This window comes from Cinclus cinclus, chromosome 3, assembly GCF_963662255.1.
Source record: "Cinclus cinclus chromosome 3, bCinCin1.1, whole genome shotgun sequence".
NCBI lineage: Eukaryota > Metazoa > Chordata > Aves > Passeriformes > Cinclidae > Cinclus > Cinclus cinclus.
In genome coordinates this window covers 42,789,852-42,812,503 of record NC_085048.1, presented here as the reverse complement: position 1 = coordinate 42,812,503, position 22,652 = coordinate 42,789,852, and the positions used below count along the sequence as shown (strand labels likewise).

Below are 22,652 nucleotides of genomic sequence, written 5' to 3'. Positions count from 1 at the left end.
TTATGTGTGCAGTGATACACAGCCTGTTGGCATTATGGCAGACAATTCACATTAGTAAGCAGAATGACCTTCCCAAATTTCCAGCCTTTGGGAACACAATTCAGTTGCCACTTTCATAAATACTTCTGAACAGTTTCATTTTTGAGAGCAATCCCAATGAAGCTGCATTTTAGCTTGTATGTCTGCAACTAGATCTGTCTGTGTTACTCTTTTGGATGAATGTGTTTGCAGTTTACAACTGCAAATTGTAAAGTTAACACCAGAAAAGACAAGAAAAAACTTTCCAGTTGCTATAAATAAGTGCAGGCAAACATGTCTGATAACAGATCATGAAAAGAGGAATTGAGATCCTCTTTTAAAGTAATTAAGCAACAAGGAGAGTTAACTCAATTGAAAGACAATATCCTTATTAAGGAAGAACAAGATAAAGAAATATGTTGAAGTGGATGACACTTTCCAGAAAAAAATAAGCTCTTAAGTCCCTAAACTGAATTTCAGTTGTTATCCATTTTCTTATCGAAGCCTGTGTATGTGTGCATGGTAAGAGTGCCCATATTTTGAACTCCATCCTCCCTTAATGTTTCCACTCCACCCCCCCACCCCCCCCCCAACTGGGCTGTCTCCATAATATATTTGTACAGCTAATACACAGACAGCAGAGGTGCTTCACGGACATGCTGCTCAGTGAGAACAGCAGCACCTTCCTGTTTGGGGAAAAGAAGTACTCACTAATTGACATACCAGCACTCACTAATTTTCATATCCTGTTGCACTTGTACCTTCCTGCTGATTTCCACGGCACAGAAACCTCCTTCTGTAGTAACAATGGACATCATTAACCCAGTAATTGCTTCTTCTCTGGCTGTTTCCCGTGGTCAGTCTGGTCCTGCATATGGGCAGAGTCTGGACGAGCATCTGGAGGTGGGGAGGAAGCAGTGATCTGCGGGAATTATCCCGGAGCCAGATGCTCTCTGGTGCCACAGAAGCCCCGGGTGAGCTTTTCTGAGGAAACAGCAGCTGTCCTGATGCCACACCACACAGAGGATGACTGGCTCCCCAGTGCTTGTAATCTCTTTTCATCTGTACCTGAATGAATGAGGAAGGCACAAGCAAATTAATGTGTCAGGAAGCTGGTCACAGATGCTACTTCAGGTTAATGAGCCCGGGTAGCCAGGCAATTCCTGGCAGTATCAGGGAAAAACAGATTTTGCCAGAAATAGCTCTTGCAAGGGCTTCTCTGCCCAAGCCAGCTGGGCAGATGGTACCAAGTCAGGACGTGGCACCAGGAGGAGATGGCTGCTCCCCTGCATTCAGCACCTCTCCCCTCCCTCGCATGGCTCCATACACAGCGCCGAGGCACAGACAAGGTAACTCCAGCAGACTGCAAGGACAGAGCCTTTACTTGGCTTTTCCTTCCCTCCCTCCCTCCCTGCCACACATGCTGCAGGACTTGCTCCCCAGCATGCACAGGCCCGGGAGGCGCCCCTGTCCTGCCAGCCCCATGGTGAGAGCCTGCCCTGTCCAGGCTGGCCAGGCTGCAGGACCTCGCTGCTGAAAGGGAATAAATCAGAGCAAACAGGACATGGCTCTGCCCCCTGCGATTTTCAACAGTAGGACCTACCCCAAATCCTTTCTCGTCCAGAGCTACCCCTAAACTCCCCTGAACTCAGCGAGAGCCTCCTTTTCTGTAATGGGTTTTGGACAGGGGTCATCCAGAGGGCTACTAACTAAATTCAGTGAGATGCATGTGCAAAAACAAAGACGGGATTGAACCGAGAAAGAGGAATGCTAATAGGCGAAGGAAATTGTGCTCTTCTTTGCCGTGCTTTTTTTCTTTTAAATGTCATTTTCCCTACATGTAATTGTTGTGCTTTGAAGAAAAAGATCACTATCAAATGCAGTCAGCTGTGGTTCAGGTGCTCTGAGTTTTTGGGTTTTTTTTTTTGTAATCCAAAGCATTTACAAAATACTCACATTTTAAAAACCTTTGCTTTCTTCTTCTATAAGTTACTGATTTTGTTTTGCTACAGCCTATGTACAAGGTAACTCTGAACAATTTTTTACTAAAAATTTACTTGAATCAAATATTTTTAATACAGAGAGTACATAAAAGATTGATTCTTTATGTCTGGATATTCTTCAAATTAGCCTAATTGTATTTCGATTTTTCTTTTAAATTTCATCAGTTTTAGCTAAACCACACACTTTGAAAGTATTGCACCCCACAGCCACGTGGTATATTCCTAGTTAATACCACCCTTCCTCATTTCCTGTGATTGTAAATTGGTCGCTTTGCATTATGCAAGACAGACTGTACTAAATTAATTCTCCAGTGCTTCTTTCTTTCCATGTAATTGCATATGTTGACTTACTAGATTAAAGTAACCTGCTTACCGACATCTAAGTAGCTGGGCATAAGAAACAATATTATTAATTATCTTCACTGACATGAAGCCCATCAGTGCCAAGGACAGCTGGCACTCAAGGTTTTCCATGTGACTTGTGCTAGGAAGCCAAAGAGGAATACCTAAGCTCAGAAGTGTCTTATTTAAATTCAGTACAAAATCATTTTTCTCTGCCCATGACCACTTTCATTAAATGAATCCTAATCTTTCAACAATGATATGAACGCCATTATGCAAATAAGCAACTGCTTTTCAGCCTTGCAGAACGATGTCACTCACCTACACAAAGGTTTCTGAGGCTCTTTCATAGTGGCAGTCGCTGAACTTCACAAATACCAATTTGTAAGTATTGCATTCTGTGATAATGATTTTTTTCTGCAAGACTGCCCACTTCTAAAGCTGTATTTGAAGCTGAGAACTAATGAAATGTTTAATAATCTGGAATAATTCACCTCTGTGCATCAGAATGTTGTAAAAAGGCTCCCATCTGATGACGCCCACAGCTGGCACTGTACGCTCTGTATTTATCACAGTGCTCCAGATAATAGTAGTATTTAATGACTGTGCACTGATAAGATGAAACTGGATGAATAGACTGTCTTTCATCTCGTTCTGCTTAAGGTGACATGAACTTTCATTTATGTCACAGCCACTTGCAGCTGTTCAGATGCACTTTAAAGACGGTGAAAGGAATACTCTATCAATCCACAACCAAATGAATGACCATAAGAATGAGTCTGTTGTCTTACTGTCATTGGATTGCTTTAATAAAAGCATTTGTATTCCAGGAAGGAGGCAGGAATATAATTAATCATTGACACAACTGAGTAGGCACATTGTGTAAGTGATTCATTAGGAAGCAATTTCAAGAATATTTATTTTGATGATATACATTTTATAATTCATTAGAAACATAATGAAGTGAATGCTCACTTCCTATTTTTATACTTTTGAATTAAATATAACTGCATCCTTGCTATTTGTGGATCTCTTCAATGCTTTGTGTTTGAAGTAGAATGTAAGAACAGTGATCATGATGGAGATGGTTAATCATATGGGGAACCTGTTTACAGGCTTGGAGTCCTTTGTATCAATGACCACAATTCATAAAACCATTGGAATACTTAGGTTGGAAAAGACCTTTAAGATTATTGTGTTCAAACGTTCAGATCAGAAATATGGAATTTGTGGTGGAATTCAGCCCCACATCTCAGTATTACTGATAATTCCTTGGCAGGTAAGTGTACAACTAAACTAGTGCAAGCACATGCAAGAACAGATATTTGCAATGATTTTTCCATACGCCAGCTGCACTTCAATGGGTCCAGATATGGACAGAATTCTCCACGTGCCATGTCAGTCTTCTGTACCTACATGGAGCTTGGTATGCTACATGATTTTTCTCTCTTTGAATACTTCAGGATAAAAAGTTTGGTTTGAAGAGGAGGCTTTTTGATAAATATTTGAGTGGCATTTCTTAAACTTCATAAGCTTTCACGACAAGCCTGCCCACTTGGGCTCACCTTGGTTCGGTTCACTGCTAGGGCTCAGTGACTTATGTTACCCAGACTTTCCACCTGCAATTAATCTAACACATTTCTGTAGATGCACCCTCATTACACAGTGCTACAACGGATGAACCAAGAGGTAAATTACACTGTATATGTGTCAACTGAAATTGGTGCAACTCTAAGATATTCCACACTTGGTTTTAACAAGAACACAGGCTCCCCCAGGCAAACAGATCTCTTGCATTAGCACATCTGGTCATCTGGATCTTTCAAAGTAAAGATAATAATTTATTTAGAAGTTCTCTATCTATTGTTAATGACAGTGTTTGTGAAAGTAGCTTGAATGGTAATGACTGAGGCAGAAGGCTTCTGGGAACAGATGAAGGGTGAGCCAGAAGAAGGTGAAAAAGCAAAATGAGCAGTGAGAGTGTAGTGTTAAAAATAAAAGGTGTAGATCTAACAACCATTGAAAACTTTATGTAACTACGGAAATATTTGACATGCAAGCTTAGGCTGGGAATTAAAGGTTTCCTTCCTTTTTCCAGCAACATCTAGTAGGAGGCTGATGACAGCTCAGAACTTGAACAAGAGAGACTATCAGATACTGCTAACAGAAATGATCTCCACTCCTGAAGTCTTTAAACGTTTGTGATGGAAAGTACCTGCTTTATTTGCCTGACTATAATATAACTTTTTCACTTTCACAGTTGATATGTTCCACAGTTACATAATGCTTTGAACAGCTTTTAGGTTTACACTCTGTATTTTTAACTTTGCATTCTTACTCCTGAGCAGACACCTTACTCGGGGGATGAACTAAACTACAGCTCTGCAGCGATGCCAACAAACATCAGCTCAGTGAAGCAGCTCATCTCACAGAGCCATGATTCAGCCACAAAAGACCCATGGTTAGAGCACCCATCCAAGCAGCTGGAGGTCTAGAACAATTCAAATCTAAATCCCTTTTTCACCATACAAGCACTTACTGTGCTCTATTTGCCAGCTTCTGAATGCCCTAACCCTGCCCTGGACATACCCAGCATCTGTGGCATGAATCTGAATGAGGCAGCAATTCCATGGGGCAGTGGCTTCGACACACAGTCCAGCGTTAGTGCTAGCTTCCAGATTTGATTCTGTAACTTGGCATTAAACTATATTAGCTGCAAAATGGAAACAATCTTGAAAAAATGCAGGTCTTGCCCACACTGAGTGCTCTGAACACTGGGCTTTCAACACATCCCTAGTTTTTGCACCTTTCTTTTTGTCCCCTGGAATTCTTAGAGCCTTCTCTTGTTCCTGCATTTGCCATCAGATGAAATTTTTGCAGGGCTCTGATTTCTGAGGGTGAGAGAAGCAGGCTCTGATCTTGACCCGATTTCTCCTGTGGTCCAGCCTAGCAAGGACTATGGAAAGTGCCTGGAGCAGAGTGACTCTGGCCACAAACAGAAATCAGGGAGGGCCCTTTACAAACCTAAACCCAGAAAGGCACTCACTAATTGCATTTAAACATCTCCTCCAACAGCAGCCACTGACTGGGATTTATGCCTTTTTGTTACAGCTAAATCCTACACTGGGTACTTCTTCCACCTCTTACAGCTTGTAGTGTTTGAAATTAGCTCAGAATGGGAAGAGCCAGTTTCCATAAGGAGAAATCTCTGTGGTCAGGCTGCTTCAAGACAGAATGCCACTTGGACAGTGACCTAGGTCTCCCACACCCTTCCTTATGGAAATCTGGGTGAAGAAACAGCTAAGCCTCTCCACCTTAACTCCAGCTGATGGTACAAGAGACATTCAATTCCAAGTCCATTATCTGAGAGCCTTTACATGTGGAAAGATAAAAACTTAAATGTACTATTTAGCATTTTATTTTACTGATGTCTAAAAAAAAAAAAAAAGAAAAAATAAAAGCCTTTTCCCTAAATTCAAGCTATAAATTTATAAATAAAAACTTTTTTATCTTTACCTGGCAGGGAATGCTGTTAGTTGAATGACATATTTAAATGGTTTCCAGTTTGAATTTTCTCACTTCTGCATGCTGGATATGATGTAAATTTCAGTATTACATTGTGTTATGACGTGACTTGACACTGTCTTGCTTGTGTTAGCAACAAAAAGTAGTTCACTATAAAAATGCAAACCTGATTCTATTTACTTTATTACTCACAAATAAAGGGAGGAGGAGTTTCATTAGAACCCAACTATACATAAGTCTGCTAAAACCTTTTCAAAGTACACAGAGAGTTTAATTCTTTTTCCAAAATTACTAAGAGCTCCTGCAGAAGAGCCTTCTAACAACTACCTTGGAAGAACATTACATCCATATTGGAAAAGAACATCGCTTCTTAAAGAGGTAATTCATCGTGCCACCTGCTTCCATGTCTCCATGCTTCATAAGTTATTTTTATTGACCAAGGACAATGCAGGGAAAGAAAAATGCAGTACAGGTGTATTAAACATTAAAAAGTCTAAGAAAATAGAAAAAATCTTCCCATTAAACAGTTATTGATACCTTCTCCTCCTAGAGGACAGCATGATGTAAGGAACACCATTATTTTACTTCAGAGATAATGCAGAAGGCAGCCACCTGATGCTGTAAGTCAGTCTCTCCTTAAGCACTTGCAGAGGAAATAGATGGGCCTGTTTTCTAGACAGTGAAATCATAGACTGAACTTTCTTTTTCCTCTCTCTGGGAGAAGCTGCCAGCATGCCCAAGGGAAGGTCTGGCGCCAGCTGTAAGGGGGCACTTTTGGATGGCTGCTTGGGTAATCCTGCCTTGGCTGCAGCAACAGCACAAGAGGCATCTGGAGACAAGGAAGCAGAGAAGCCAACAGCAAGGCTGTCTGCATGTTTTATAGAGCTGCCAGGCTTCTCACAGGATGAATCATGTCCAGGTATAGGTGTGTCTAAGGTCCAAAAATCCAACAGCAGGTGTGAGAAGAGGGATCTATTTACAACCAGTCAGAAGCTCATGATGCCCAGTTTCATGGCTAAGCAGTGGGACTGGTCCAAATATTCCTGTTGGAGTGTTTAGGTTCCTGCCCAGCCCCGCTGGAACTAATCTTGCCCTTTTCTGCTATGGGTTCCTAGCTGGCCCTTGAGGCCCCTCGGCCAGCTGCCTTCCCACCCTCTGTGCAGAGCATTTGCCACAGCTGAGCCTCTCTCTTGATCCAGGGCCACAAAGTCTCCTACAGCTTCTCCAGTCCAGCACTGGGTTTCTGAGTCTTACCACAGGTTCCATTGTAAGTCTACCTTTAAGTATGACCTTTATATCTTTCCATACTGCTGCAAAGAATAATACTGGTTATAAATTGACTTTACATTTACTAGATTATCCGACCTTTTATAAATACACCTTTTATATAAGTACAACCAGCAGTTAAAAAAATATCAGCGTAGTCTGATGGCTCAAGTGGTTGGCTCAAAGCACACTGGGCAGAGCTAGTCTCTTTGTAGCACATGGCAGCTTTGCCATCTTATTATTGCCTCCCTTGGGTCTCTCATTCAGGTTTGATTTCCAATACTGAATTGAGAAGGTCTTGTAGTCTCAGTCTTACAGCACTAGATAATATTGATGTGGAGTTGACTGATTTAAAATCAAAAATATTACAGTGGTTCTTGTTTCTTCTTCATATACCTGTGGAGGATTATGATGGCCATGGCTTCCAACTAAGTTCAACTCAAAAAATATCCTACAGATATGCCATCTGTATTTTCTTGCTTCTTTTATGGTGATTAGAGGGAACATATTTTAATTGATATAACAGAGGTTTATTGGAATAATGTAATCTCAGTTGATACACAGATCAAACAGAACACTTTGGCATTCCTCTTTTATCACGTATTTCCTCATCCCTTTATCATTCCAGTGAAGAGTAAACATAATGGGCAAATGTATGCCTAATGCAACTCGGTATAAATCTAAATATGTGCTTTCAACTCCACCCAAGTATAAAGAACAAAATGGGTAAAAACAATGAATCAGTAGTGCCTCAGTTTTGCCAGTATAGAAGTCTCTCAACTTACACTGTTAAAAATAAACTGGTTGTGAAATAGCATGAAGTAATTGTGAAAAAGCATCCCTGAAAGGTAAATATTGGAGCTGCACTGCAAACCCCCTTAAATGTTTCATTAACTACAAGAATCTTAATACATATTCTAATAGATATATAAGAATACTCTTTTCCCTCAAAAATAATAAATATAAAAATAAGTACTGTAATCAGATAATGAAGATGTGAATATATGTAACTCAGGACAGCTTGAAGTGCTCTGGCTCATTCCTTGCTCAAGTTTTAAGAGAATCAATTATTCCAAAAATGTGTGCATCTTCTTCTCTGGCAAACATGGAGCTAAAAAGAAAAAAACAACTTTGAAAATAAAGAATTCCCTCGGGAAAGCAACTACTCAGAAGTGCTGGTCCCTTCACCTAGAGCAGGACAGGTTGCTCTTTAACTTCTGGAGAAGGTGCGGTCAATGCTCTGCATGCCAGTCTGCCGGGGGACCTCAGAGCTGGCCACCGGCACACACACAGGCTTCTCCACTCTTACTGATTAGAACATGTTATTGCTTATGCTCCAGTTACTGACAAACAGCTTCTGTAGTAACAGGAGTTGCACATCTAATAGACTGTGTTTTTTTTACAACTTGTAAATCTGCCTCCTCCTCCTCCGCCGTCAACAAACTCTCCCCGAGACGCAAAGTGGTGACCAGAGCAAGGCTCACGAACCGACCCCTCCGTGCTCTTGGGGAGGCGTTTGCTTCTTCCCAAACGCAGGGACTGAAAACCGCGAATGAACGGCGCGCCAGCCTCGTGATGAAGGCGAACCCTGAAGGCGTGCATCCCCCTTCTGAAGAACCACCTTGCCGGGGTGAGTGGGTGAAAGAGAAGATAACTATAGTTTCATTTATTCCAAACCAGCAGCTGCAGGCAGTTTAACCCCAGTCAGCCGTGCCAGCAGCGGCACGTTCCGCGCGCTCGTCCAGCCCGGCACCAGCCGCAGGACGGGCGGCAGCTCCCACCGGCCCGGCCCGGCCCCGTTCCGCTCCGCTCTCCCGGGGCTCTCCCGGGGCTGCCCCGCTCCGTTCCGCTCCGCTCTCCCGGGGCTCTCCCGGGGCTGCCCCACTCCGTTCCGCTCCGCTCTCCCGGGGCTGCCCCGCTCCCTCAGCCCCGGTGCCGGCGGAGGCGCCTGCGCGCTGCGGCCGCTCGGTGCCGGCCCCGCTGGCGCCGCCCGCAGCTCCCGCGGCTCCTCTGCCTATTTTAGTCACAGCCGCGGCTCCGTGCCCGCCGCGGGACGTGGGACCGCCAGCGCCGAAGAGCGGCAGCTCGACCCCGTCCCGTCCGAGCGGCCGGGAAACTTTCCCGGGGCGCGGGGCAGGTAAGGGGCGCGGGCAGGGCGGGGGCCGAGCCGAACCGAGCCGGGGCGGGCAGAAGCCCCGGCGCTGCCTCCGCCCGCCCCCCGCCGGCGCTGTCCAGCCAGGCAGCGCTCGGAGCGCCGCCCGCTCTGCCCGGGGCCGGGGGCGAGCGGAGCCGGGGCCGCCTCTGGCACCGCCGCGCTCCGGGACACCCGCGCCGGGGCAGAGCAAGGGCGGTGGGAGCGGTGGAACAGGGAGCGCTGCCCGCCCCGAGGGTACGGCGGCCTCCTGAGCGGGGGTTACGAGGGGTCACTGTCCCGGGAGGGAAGCCCTCCCTCCCTGCGTGCCCGGCGGGGGTAACCGGAGCTCCCGAGTCAGCCCTGCCTGGAAGTTGGGGAGCTCTGCCGGGTCCCCTCTGGAGAGGAGCGCGACACGCTGCCCACGCTTCTCGCCAGGGCTGTGTCTGAAGTGAGACCCTTGGTTGTGTGTCTCCGGTTAGGGTTTGTCCCTTACGGCAGCGGCGTTTCTGGTTCTGCCCGGGTGCTGCCGCTCATTGACGGAAGAGCTGGCTCGGGGAGTATCTCAGCTGCCACAAAACCACCTCGGGATCCGGGGATTTCTTCCTCCGCCTGGGGATTTTCCTCGTAGGCTGGCGTTATTCTTCTTCCTCTCCATCAACTCATGGTAAGAGCAGATGAACCCTGAAATTGCATTTGCAGTTGCTCCTTTCATGAGAAGGATGATACCTTGACAGAACGAGTGACACAAAGCACTTTTCTTCCCCAAACTACGATTTTCTTTGCCAAACACATTCTTCCAAACTCTAGTATTTTTTCACATTTTCTTCATCTGTTCTATAAATCTTTGTGTGCCTTTAGACTGTCAATTACTTTATGGGCAAATATTCTATGCAGCAGATCTCTTACAATACTCGACCACGGAGTATACACGTTGATAGTGTTACAGAGATGTCACTGATGAAACCTGGGTTCCAGAACTAGGGCTTCTTGCTAACTTCATTGTTTAATGTGAATATGATTGTATACATACAAGTTAAAATGTCTTTACTGACCACAGCAAAACAAGGGATGGTTTCCACTTCTGCAGAGTGGGTCCTGTTCAGGCTTTCCACAAAGTTACATGTGGTGCCAAATAATAAAGTAGCCTAAAATGTCAAGTTTTAAAGAAACGCCTTGTCTGCAAAATAATAAGTACACTGCAAGTCCTCTAGTGAAACAGAAGAAAATGGTAAATGTGGTCACTTGTTCCTGACACAAACGTTGCCTTCACAGATGTCTTACAGCTTTTATGACAAAAGTTGAGTACAGACAGTTTATTACAGATTTAATAAGTGTTGCTAACTGAAGCTACGTTTGATCTTTCTATTAAGTGTGTGGGATCTTCAGAGAGGATATTTTATTTTGTCATTTTAGTGTGTTCCCAAACTTTGCAAAGAACTGTGGTCGCCATCTCCAGATGATGATAGGCAGTCTGTGTTTATGTGTTTGGACTCACATCACATCTCTGTAATCCACTTGTACGTGCAGGTATGGTGTGGTCAACCAAGCTTCTTTTTTGGGAAATAAAGTTCACGTGAGGTGATTGGTTTCATTGAAGTACGTTCCCATTGAAAGGCACTACTGCACCATGCAAACTCATTTAAGTGGAATTCTGCAGAGTTCAGCTGTAGTTCATTAACCCACTCTGAAAGCACTTGTGAAATGTGCCTTGTGTCTGCTTTCTCCACTATTAATTGAAAAGTTGAACTGTAGAGGAGCTTGAACTTGTACTTCCTTTCAAGTTTTATTCTAAAACACAATAAAACGGACCTCCTGAATTGTTTTTTGGTAATGCTATTCAATATTCAAGACCCTTGGTCAAATCTATCCAAGTGCTGGCAATATTAAAAAAAATGTCTGCCATTTCATATTCATGTTTCTAGGAGCAAAAGAACTTTAAAAAATGAGAGAAGGGATTATACATCTTAATTTGATGGGAATGCCACATCTGCTTATAGTCCATTATTCTGATTCAAATCAAAAGAAATAATGTATTTTTTTTTTCATTTCAGACACTGTCTAGATAATGAAATAAACAGTATCTTCAACATTGGCTTTGCAACCACAGAGGGTTGCATTGTATATTTTACAGTGATACATGAGGAATTGTTGAAGTACTGGGAGTTGTGTATAGTTAGCTGCTGTCTAAGTAATTAAAGACTAAATAATACCAGCTTCACTGAACGCAGTGCTCTTAATGAGCCCTAAACTGTTCTTTCTGTATTATAGTGGGGTTTCTTTATCTCTTTCCTAAAAATATTAGTAGGAATTTAAGCAAATTGTAGGCAAAATCAGGCTTTCCCAGCTGCACCCAAATAAGGTGAATGAGTGGAAAGTCCCATGAAACGTCTGCTGCTGAAGCTCTGTATCTGCTGCAGCAGGGAGATGGGAGACAGCTCTGGCTGGCGAGGAGGACAAGCAGTCACTGGCCTCATGCCATTTGGTGGGTTCTTCGTGTGGAGCATTGACTTGAGTGCAGAGGTGGCGTTGGGGTGTCTCCAGGCTTGGGCGGCTGCTGGCTGAAGGGGCTGCTTGGTTGAACAAACTTTAACCATGGTAGCCTAAATTCTGCCTGACCAGAGCAGGGCTTTGGCCCTGGAAAGTCCTGCTTGGCTGGTGGTCGTGTCTCAGAGCTGTCCTGAAGGCAGTGAAGCACCACTGATGGCTGGACATGCCCCAGCTGCCTGTTTTGCAGCTCTGAGTGTTCCCTGAAGGATTAGTGTCTGGGAAGGTGTCACATCACGTGGATGATCTTGATGTAGTGGGTCCCGTTTGGGAATTGCAGCCCAGGCGGGTACTGGAAGGACTAGGAAGAGCGTGGTTTGAGTGCTTTTCCTGAGACACTTTACCTTCCATGTGACAGCCTCTGCTCAGAGCACTGATCGAGAGGGTGGGACAGCTGTGAGACTTGAACGGGACACAGCGATGCCTGCCTCAACCTGAGGGAGTGCTAATCCATCTTTGCTCCTCCCATGAGGGTGCTCCCAGTGACTCATTTTGACTCCTGTGGGTGGGTCACTTGCTGCCCTTCTTGTTGCAGCTGTGATGTTGTGCAGAAGGGACACAGAACTGCACTGCAGTCCCTCTTCATTCTGCCATGAGGATGCTCACCCAGGGAGTGGGATCCTGATGCATGGTTGCTCGGGTTGCAGACAGGCTCCGCAGTGAAACATTCACATCCCTTCCTCTGAAAACCTTCACAGGAAGGCATGCTGGCTCCACACAGATGAAGATTTCATCTATAATGTCTGCAGGAGGAATAATTTGAGAGATATACCTATCTTCTGTGTTTTCTGTTGGCTAGAGTAGCTCTTAGTTGGTATCTGAGATAGGCTTCTGGATTTCTCTGGGGAGACCAGCTCCAAAACTTTCTAGGTATATACAATTTTTTTGTATCAAGTAACTTAAGACATAAGTCCAGGAGATGTTGTTGTGATCATTTAATGTGATTTCCTGTAGCATAAAAAATAGAATTGTAGTAAATAAAGTTTTGAATAATAGTATCCCCAGATTTATTTTAGGCACCAGACGGCATCTTAACTTAATTCCTAGCAAAGGAAATCTCTAAAGCCATCCTACTAATTAATTACCTTTGCTCTGTATGCTTGTGTGTCTTTGAAATATGACTATATCTAGTTCTGTAGTGACTGATTATCTTGATACCATCATCTTTTAGATTGGGTAGTCCTTTTCTTCCTTATCTTCCTTCCACCTTTCTGTAGGCTTTATTTTGCTGGGGAAACCTTGTGTTTTCCAATATTTGAATTACAGCTTTCTCTAGGGTATAGTCCCAAGAAGTTTTAGGTTTTGTAGCTCATATTGTTAGTTACTCTCCTTATTGCTGCATGCATGTTCTCAGCCTGAAGTGGGTCCAGGAAGAGTTTATCACTGAAAACAGCTGGTTTACCTGCCCATACTTGCCTCAAGGCACGTAGCTGTGGCTCTCTGTAGGTGCAGAACTCCTCTGTGCCCTCAGTTAGACACTGCATTGTAATTAAGAGTTTGGTTCTCTTGGTCCCTGTGGGTATCTAGCCCCCCTGCAGAAGGAAAGTAGCTTGGAGAAAGTATGCAACATGAACAGGGATTGGAAGAGATAGGTGTGAATGGTGGCCATAGATGGGATTCCAGAGATGTAGGGGCAGTGGAAGGAAGGGGTATCTCAACTGACATATGCCTTTACATTGCACGTGAAACTACTTGATGAAATTAAGGAGCAGTTTCTTTTTATAATCGAAATGATTGCTACACCAGAATTAATTTGTGAGCCTGGAGAGGGTGCTTGGAGCTCATCCCTCTGGAAGTGTGGGGTGTCTAGGCCAGGAGGACCCCTCCAGGCTGGAGGGACTGCCTTGCCCTGGGTGGAGCTGCTGGAGTGTTAAACCAGGCTGTGGCTCCTAGCTCATGTATAAAACATATGCACTGTAGTGTGCTAAATCCATCGTGATCTCATCTTGTGCAAAGAAGTGTATATGCTGAAAAGGAAAATCTTTCCTTTTGCTTCCAAAGCTGTAGCAAGCAATTTGCCAAGCTTGTACATGATTAGCATGTACAGCTCTGTAGCCTGTCAGCATGTACAGTGTGAAAGTGCTCAGGGCTTTCTTCCAGAGTACTTGGGATAAGGCAGCTAAAGAATGGACTATTCAAACTCTGAATAGCTTTACTTTTGACTTAATTAAAAAAGACCAACGAGAGAACTGCTGGTGGCCTCAGGGCTTTTTGAGTTTCATTTTGCAGGAATTACTGTGATCCAGACACAGTAACTAACACTAAGAGCTTCTGAGTTGAATTTGAATCATCGGTGGCAAAAATGGGGTAAAGTACATGGTTCTCAAGCAAAGTTAAGATGTGTATAATAGGTAATTATTTGTGTGAACACTGTAATGTATGGGGGAAACACCCATTTGAGGAGGGTGCATTTGTACAATGCCAATTCTTTCTGTTTTGACTGGTTTAGTGTACTGTTTATATGAAAATTTAAGTTGCGAGCAGGTGTTTATTTGGTAGTGTTTAAGTGAAATACTCCATTTTCTGTTCTGAAACTCCAGCAAACTCTGATTTTAACACTTTCTGATGACAGTTTAGTCCTCTCAGCACTACTGTTTATTTTAAAGAAGTCCATGCCACCATATATTGCTCACATCTCTAGCCTGGGCTGATTTTTCACATCACTTTGTCTGCTCCTGCTGGAGAAGGTGGGATGTGTGGTGGGGCAAGACATTCTGGAGCACATCAGTAATTCAGGCTATGTTGGCAGGGCACATCTCCTTCCCCAGCTGGGAGGACTCATCCTGCATGAAGCTGGGGTTTTAGCAGCCCCATGGCATGGAGTGTGCTGTGCATGGTGCTCCTTCTCCATGGGCAGGGGATGGAGCAAAAAGTACTCAGTGCTTGCTTGGGAAGACACAGTTCTTCAGCTTTGTCAGCCAAGACAAACTGTTTTAAATGCAGTTTCCTGCTTGCTGGATCAGCACCATCAGATGAACTTGTGGCAATAACTGTTCACCACAGTCAGGGCAATGGAAGCAGGACATCAAACAAAGCAGAAGGCCAAAGCACCTCAGTGCCAGGATGGTGTCCCCTCCAGGTGCTTACAAATGGTAATGTTGGGCTGCTGTGGAGGATGACCCCGTTGGTATCACAGCTGTTTGTTTTGGGGTTTTTTTTTGTTTGTTTGTTTTTTGTTTTGCTTTTTTTTTTCAGCCCCACAACCTCACTTGCAGTAGATGAAGGGCGTAATTAGAGTAACTGTTCCAAAGCCCTCAAGATTTTAAATTTTGAACTTGTAGGACCCATAAAGAAAAATGTGAAAGGCCTTTTCTAGTGCTGAATACCTTTCAAAATTGGAAATTTTGCTATACTTAGGTTCATACCTATTATTGTCTCTGCTCTATTTACAATTGCCAACAATCTTCAGCTCCCAAATATAAGAATAATTTCTTATTTGAGAAGAGCTGCATCCTCCCTTTCTGCCTACAGTTAGCTGGCAGCAAGCATGCCTGCTCTTCACCATAACCCTGAGAAATCAGTCCCATTTAGGAGTAGGTTTTGTCAGTATTTCCAGAGGCTTTTGCATACACACCTTGTGTAACTTAGGAGAGTGTTGTGTTGGTAAGGCTGTGCTCTGGGCTAGCACTGGCCTCCTTCCTTTACCTTTGCTCTTGCCTGGAAGGAGAGAGGCCCTCTCCAGTCTGGAAGAAGCTGCATCACAGTAGAAGTTCTCATTGTGTAGAAATAACGGAATAAGTGGGAATTTTCCACATAGTGGTTTTGGAAGACAGGTCCCATTCTGAAAACAAACAGTTACAAATGCAGAACAGTTTTGTTGCGACTTTGGTTTTGCATATGGTGACCTTATATAATTTTCCTACTGGTGTACTGATCTTTCCAAATTATTTTGGCCCATCTTGTCATGAATAGATGTTTTACAGAAACACTGTGAGCTGTAGTGTTGGCAAATTGAGACTGCAATAAGTGAATTAAAAATTGTACATACATTCTGTGAAATTACTGTTATGTCATGTCAAATTATTGCAATGTGTGACCCTACATGATGATAAGATGTGGGTGATGTCAAGTAAGTTACTGATCCACTATGTTTTTTTTTTTGTGGCACGGATACAGTTTCCAGTGTATCCCCTCAGTCATGGTTCCCTTCAAAAGACTGATTTTTATTATTTTCATTTAGAAATTAGGGTCTTCAGTAAAACTGCTTAGAGCAAAATGTTAGCAGGACAGTAGAAGTATTAACAATAATCCAAAATCACTGTTATCAGTGATTCTGTTTCAAACAAACAATCAGTCAAACAAAAAACTTCTGCCACTGATTTCTGGCCATGCAATGGAAATACTGACTGGATCCAGAACACAAGGTCTGGGAATTGCATGGTCCAGTTTTACTTTCTTTTGATTGAAAAATCTTAAACCCCTTAATCACAGAGGTACCACCTAAAATTCCTTGTGATCTTACCATACCTAGGTAACTTCTTTATAGCTGATGCAGTTTCTATCTCCCAGTCTCCAAAGGATACATCCTACATCTGAGGGGGAATCCTGTACCAGAGGAGAGTATTTGGTATATATAGAATTTGGTATATATATTTGAGTATGGAGAACCAAACTGAAAAGCTTATAGTTGGAAACTACCTTATTCTTGTAATGCTGGCTCTTACACTGCAGGAGGATGTCAAGCATTGTAATTTGGAGAGGTTCTGTGCTCTTTAGCTGTGGTATTTTTATGGGCCAGTGACTTTCCTATCACCATTCCCAGAGAGGGAGAGTCTCCTAACTTCTTGTTCTGAGCTCTGCTGCTCAGTTGTTTGGGATTTTATGTCATTATTTAGCACCACTGTTATTCAATCATAGAATTAATGTTGAGGTTTGAATAAACTTTAAAGAAGTAAACTTTAAAGTGGTGGCCAGGAAATATGATACAAATTTTCTTTATTAATTTCTTAAACTTGTCACTGTAAAAGAAGCACCACTGAAAGCCCTGATGAATGATGTTGGATGTTTCACTGCAACAGCAGTGCTTTTAAAGTATTGACTTCTGTGGCTCTTGTGAGGGGGAAAAAAACCAAATTACTTTGATATTCTAGAGAATCTGATAATTTCGATAACAAGATACTTCTTGGTTTCCTTGCTGTTCTACCAGGAAAATAATCAGACGGTAAGATTTTGGAAGGTTTCGGTTCTGATTACCCCACTAATATATTCTGGCTTTGCAATTTCTACCATGTATAATCTCACATTGAAGTATGTGTTTTTATTTTAAAAGACAAATATGGAAAACTGGTTTTGATGTTTTTAGATGTATTTTGCAGTTTCTTTCCTGCTTCTTGGTTCTGTGTTTTCCTTTTAAAACTCCTAGGAATACATCACCATATGAAAATGAATGGCATGTGTCACATTTTAGAGTGTTGTATGATAAAATTATGCGGTCCATGGCATGAAACTCATGATGTAGAACTTTGAATTTATAAAAATGCTTTGTAAATGTCCCTTGAGTCATATTTTGCAGGACTACTTACTTCATGTTCTAATAACATTAATTACATCAAGATGCCTCTAAGCTTTGTAGTATTCCTTATATATGACAGAGGTTTTTTTACCTATTATCCTTGGAGTAGAAAAGACCATCCCCTGTGACACTTGGGTTTCCCTTGTTTGGTGTTTGGGGATGGAGTTTGTTGTCTCCAGGAGCAGAGAGCAGCTTTGCTTAACCCGTTAATGAGAATGATTTGACCGAAATCCAGAGAGAGATGGAGGAGGTGAACAAGGAAGAAGAGTTCACTGTCTTGTCTTGGTCTTGGTCTTGTCTTGTTAAACAGCTGGGTAGGACATTTAAAAAGGCTCTCAGGGAGCAGGGTCTGGACCAACAAAGCCAACTACCTTCTCAGCAGTGAGGCTGTACAAAGGCTTGCTTGTCACAGGACATAGTGAATGCAACACACAGCTTTACATGGATTCAGTTGCAGTTCAGTGGTTGCCACAGAGATCACAGATACAGAAAACATGGTCTTCAGCTGAATGAATATTAAAGTTTGATCCTGGAATCACAGAGTTGTAAGGGTAATTGGCCTATAATGCAGTCTGTGGTTCTAAGCAATAAAACTTTGATAAAATTTATTGATGAAAATAATTTTATAAGTAATTTATCTTTTCTTCACTTGTCTAGGTCAGATGGAGCTACAGATGACATGACCAAAGTCGAAACAATGAATGTACTCATGAGGAACAGCACTGAGAATGTTAGCTGCTTTGTTGCTGGAAATCCTGAGTGCAACTTCACTCCAAGAAACCCTGATGTTATGTGATCATTGAGCAGAGTTTGCAAGAATGGAAAACCCAGGGAAAACCAAAACTAGCTGCATCTCTTAAATAAAAATTTTCAAGATATAGCTGAATCAAAAAATTATTCCAGCCATGGGAGAAAATGCAAGTTTTTGGGAAAGTCTGATATATGCACATCCTACGTGTACCACCTGGAAGCAAGAGGCGGAGGGATCTATCTACCACCTAGCCAGTATTTTCTTTGTTGTGGGCTTCATGGGTGGAAGTGGATTCTTTGGGCTCCTCTATGTCTTCAGCTTGCTGGGACTGGGCTTTCTCTGCTCTTCTGTTTGGGCTTGGTTGGATGTGTGTGCTGCTGATATATTCTCCTGGAATTTTGTGCTGTTCGCTATATGCTTCGTCCAGTTTGTGTATGTTACCTACCAAGTCCGGAGTGTTGCCTTTGACAGAGAATTCCAGGAACTCTACAGTGCTCTCTTCCAGCCTCTGGGAATTTCCTTGACTGTGTACAGGAAGATTGTCTTGTGCTGCGATGCAGAAGTGATTACCCTGGAGAAGGAACATTGTTACGCCATGCAGGGCAAAACACCTATTGACAAACTGTCCTTGCTTGTGTCAGGCAGGTTGGTATTGCTTTGTTCAGGTTTCCTGTAAATATCTTTATTTTCCTATCCTTAATGAAAATGAAAGGAAAAAAAAAAAGTAAAAGCCTGATTTGTGCATTGTTTATTTTCCAGTACAATAGATTAAATATTAATGCAAGTAATATAAATATTAATAGGTTAAATATACTTATCTAGGATGACACTAGCATAAAAACACTAAGCAGAGAATCTGTAATAGCATAAAGAAAAGAATTTGAAGTCATTCTTTTCTAGGCTGCTATATCATACCATTTAACAGTTTAGGCAGATAAAGGGAATAAATCTGGATTTTTCAGTGTTCAGGTTATGGCTTGCTGTCTGTCTGCTGCCTAGCTGATGAGCACAGCATCTGTCCTATTTTTCTTTACTAGCATCATCTAAAATGGGACAAAAAGTTAGTTGCAAAGTGAATATACTGAGATAAACTCTGTTTAGTAAAGATCTTGATTTTGATGCAGACTGTATTCTGTTGCTTTCAAGAGGTTGGGAGAAGGGTACTGCTAAGGGAGAGAAAAAGACTTAAAAGTGCCCTTTTATTACAAGAGGACATAGTTGAGCCTTATCAAGTCTTGCAGAACTGGGTCTACAGTTACTGTATACTGTGGCCCTGTGTTAGATCCTGAGGCAGTAAATCCACCTGCTTGTACTCCCTGCTTCCAGGAGAGCTTTCTGGCATCCTGGAGGGAAGGTATGCAAAGCAGGGTGCAGTCCCAGACCACCATGAGAATAGGTTGGACACCCAGAGGTGATGGAAGTGGACTGCCCTCGATGGGACACTTGGTGGGTGCTTTTTGAAGCCTGCTGCATGGGTAGATGGAACCTGTAGGCAGCTTGACACTCATCTGATTTTGGACTACTTGCAATGAACAATACTGATTGTGGGCAGTTTTCCTTAGTGACACCCTAGTTCAGAGCTTTCTTGGGAACTCTCTAGGAAGTACCTCATGGAAGTTGCTTTTGGTCTTACCAGAGGAGGGGTATCCATCCTTCTACATGCCAAGCCAGTCAGTGATCACCCAGAGTTCCTGCTGCCTTCACCATGTGGTACAGGGCAGCTTGTGTACCTTCAAATTTATTTGTTATTTAAATAGTAGTGAGGAAAGGAAATTTTTCCTTGGCATCTTCAGAAAGCCACAGCGTTCACATAGAGATCCCATACCTCCAGGCTGTTCTTCTGGCTCCAGACATAGTCCTGTGGGCATGTAATTCCTGTTCAACATGGAGAGAGGTGTACCTAACATATGCTGTGGGGCACTCCTGCTTCCCACTCCCAGTTTTTGCCACTTTGTTCTCTCTAAAATACATACTTGCCAAAACTAAAAGTAAATCCAATGGTTTTCAGGGGAAGCAGGCAAATGGTGTTATGGGCATCAGTCTTTCACCTCTCCAGTGTATTATGGCCTTTTAATAGCAAAGTTTGTGCATCACTGCACAGACCTACCAGAGAGAGAATAATGTGGTTTGAATTTGAAAGATTTCTCTTTCAGTTGCATGATTGTCTTGCATTCTCTCTCTACTGGCCTGAGCAAGTTGGGTTGAGAATATAATTAGGGTAATGTTGGCCATTGATTGCTTTTTCATGCTTTCAAAGCTATATTTAAACTCTTCAGATAGTAGAAATAGCACGTTCTTGTAGTAGTCATTGCTGGTGTACAGGTAGTGCTAACAAATTAACACATCTTGTCTTGGTAGGATCAGAGTGACAGTTGATGGGGAATTTCTGCATTATATTTTTCCTCTTCAATTTCTGGACTCTCCTGAATGGGATTCACTGAGGCCCACAGAAGAGGGAATTTTCCAGGTAAAGTTAAGGGGTTGCTTTTTCTTTTTTTTGTTTTTTTTTTTTTTTTCAGTTGTGGGTTTAGTTTGCAAACAAGTGGCATCCCAGTAGTTTGTGAAGTTCTCTTTATCTGTTGGACTGTTTTTTCTGTTTGTGTCTTGTTACAACAAACAGGGATTTTCTTAAAGCTAATCTGGGAAGTAGGCTCTGTTTGCATGCCTTGGCTGTGTGGATATTCAGCCCTGAGAAGCCAGGTTTCCTCAGGGTGGGAAGAAGCTGGTGCTGAAGAGGTTTCCCAATGGGAGGTGAGCCAGGGGAAGACGTGCCCGTGACACAGCTTGGCATGGGTTACAGCATGGGACACAGTGTCAGCTGGGGCTGCCCTGCGCTCTGCTGTCACTTGACTGACACGCTGGCTCCTGTCTGTGTTGGATCTGATGTCTGTCTGCTGTCACGAGGACAAATGGCATTTGTTGAGAGCTTTCTTTAGACCTGCTTTTTCAGCTGAGGCTGCCAAGAGTGGAGCAGGGAGTGCAGGGTTGAAGCAGGGCATCCATGTGGCACTTATCCAGGCATGCCATATGGGCACAGGCATATTGTCATTGAGGCTGACTAGATGTGATCGCTTAGTCCATATCCAGTCACCTTGCTCACTTGCCTTTTGCATACAGTAACCCCCAGAGCTCTCTGGCTCGGTTAAAAGGCTCTAACTGCAGTAGTCAGGTTCTGCTGGGAGAGAGAGGTGCCTTCCCAGCAAGGGCAGCAGCAGCACCACCTTGTCACCTGGCTGTTCAATGCTCTCTTCTCCAGGTAACACTTACAGCAGAGACAGATTGTCGGTACGTGGCCTGGAGGAGGAAGAAGCTCTACCTGCTGTTCGCTAAACACCGCTTCATCTCCCGCCTGTTCTCAATTTTAATTGGGAGTGACATTGCTGAAAAACTGTATGCCCTGAATGACAGGGTGCACGTGGGGCAAGGCTTCAGGTACGACATCCGCTTACCCAACTTCTACCACGTGGCGCTTCCAGAGACCCCTCCCGTGCAGCCTTCCCACCACCCCCACCACCTCCAGCGAGGCTCCCCCCGGCGCAAGCCCATGGGGGTGGCGAACTGCGGCTCTTTCCTCGCACCCTCCTAGGGAGGGAAATTCCACTGCAGCCATTCCTCGGAGCGGTGAACGGAAATGGAAAGTGGCAAAGCAGAAGAGCAGAAAGGCAAAAGCAGACAAAGCCAAATTTGATAGACAAGTGCCATTTATGTTAACTCTGCAGTAGGTTGAATTCTCTGTCTCAAGCCAGTAGGTTGGCTTCTGCATTTTCACTGTCTGTGCAATATGTTTACTTTCAGTTGACACTCCTGTTGATCTTCACCTCTTTCACTTTGGAGGAGAACAAATCATAAGTCTGAGGTCTTATTGCAATTGTGGTGGCCTCTGTGGTGGTGCATTGTTTTGTTGTTTTTTTTTTTAAAGCAAGCCTGTGGTATTATTACATTTTCTTCAAAAAATGTTGTCACAATGAAGTATAGTCAGAATAGTCAATGAAAGCAAGTAAGTTGTCTTCAAAATATAGAAACTTGCTTATAATGTTCTTTTTTTTATGCCATGTGAACATTCTCTCAATTTACATGAATAATGTTGCAGGAAAAAAAAGACTAAGGAATGATCACATGGGCTTTGTTTCTTAAAGAAATGAAAGATTTTGAAATGTACAACAAGATTGTTAAAAACCCAGACAAAAAACAACAAATTCTGTCCCATGAGTAACCTCCCATGAGGTTTCTCTCTGCTGTCCTTAAGAGGCATTATGTGAAAACAAACATAAGTGTCTTTGCTGGCATTAGAAAAGTAAAAGAGCTGTAACTGCTGCAAATACAGCTTAGAGAAATGGTTGTGTAGCCTTTCTGATAGAATGTGATGCTGTAGGACCTGGGCTTCTGCAGTGCCAGTGCCCCTCATGACATGTACAATAAATTATGTTAGTCAATCTACTGCCAAACCATTGGAGTTTGTTGTATAATATTCTTTTTAGCTGTGTTTGTCGGGAAGAGACTAAAACAGCCACAGCAATAAATGCAATTTTTAACTGGCACGTTCTTGTTTAGCTTCCA

At 43.2% G+C, this 22,652-nt stretch overlaps 1 protein-coding gene across 1 annotated transcript; it reads left to right on the top strand.

The window, feature by feature from the left end:
- Window positions 1–18,249: 18,249 nt before the first annotated feature.
- POPDC3 (popeye domain containing 3) lies at window positions 18,250–21,681 on the top strand. Its single transcript, XM_062488703.1, has 3 exons — window positions 18,250–18,740; window positions 20,454–20,562; window positions 21,352–21,681. Exons 1-3 carry the CDS (start codon window positions 18,250–18,252, stop codon window positions 21,679–21,681), a joined length of 930 nt encoding a protein of 309 aa, XP_062344687.1.
- The last annotated feature ends 971 nt before the right edge of the window (window positions 21,682–22,652 follow it).

What these genes read in the sequence shown, in the direction of transcription:
- POPDC3 (XM_062488703.1), top strand. Translation starts at nt 18,250, where the DNA reads ATGGGAGAAAATGCAAGTTTTTGGGAAAGTCTGATATATGCACATCCT. An exon ending in TCCTTGCTTGTGTCAGGCAG is followed by an intron (nt 18,741 to 20,453) that starts GTTGGTATTGCT and finishes TTGTCTTGGTAG; the next exon opens with GATCAGAGTGACAGTTGATG. An exon ending in CAGAAGAGGGAATTTTCCAG is followed by an intron (nt 20,563 to 21,351) that starts GTAAAGTTAAGG and finishes TCTCTTCTCCAG; the next exon opens with GTAACACTTACAGCAGAGAC.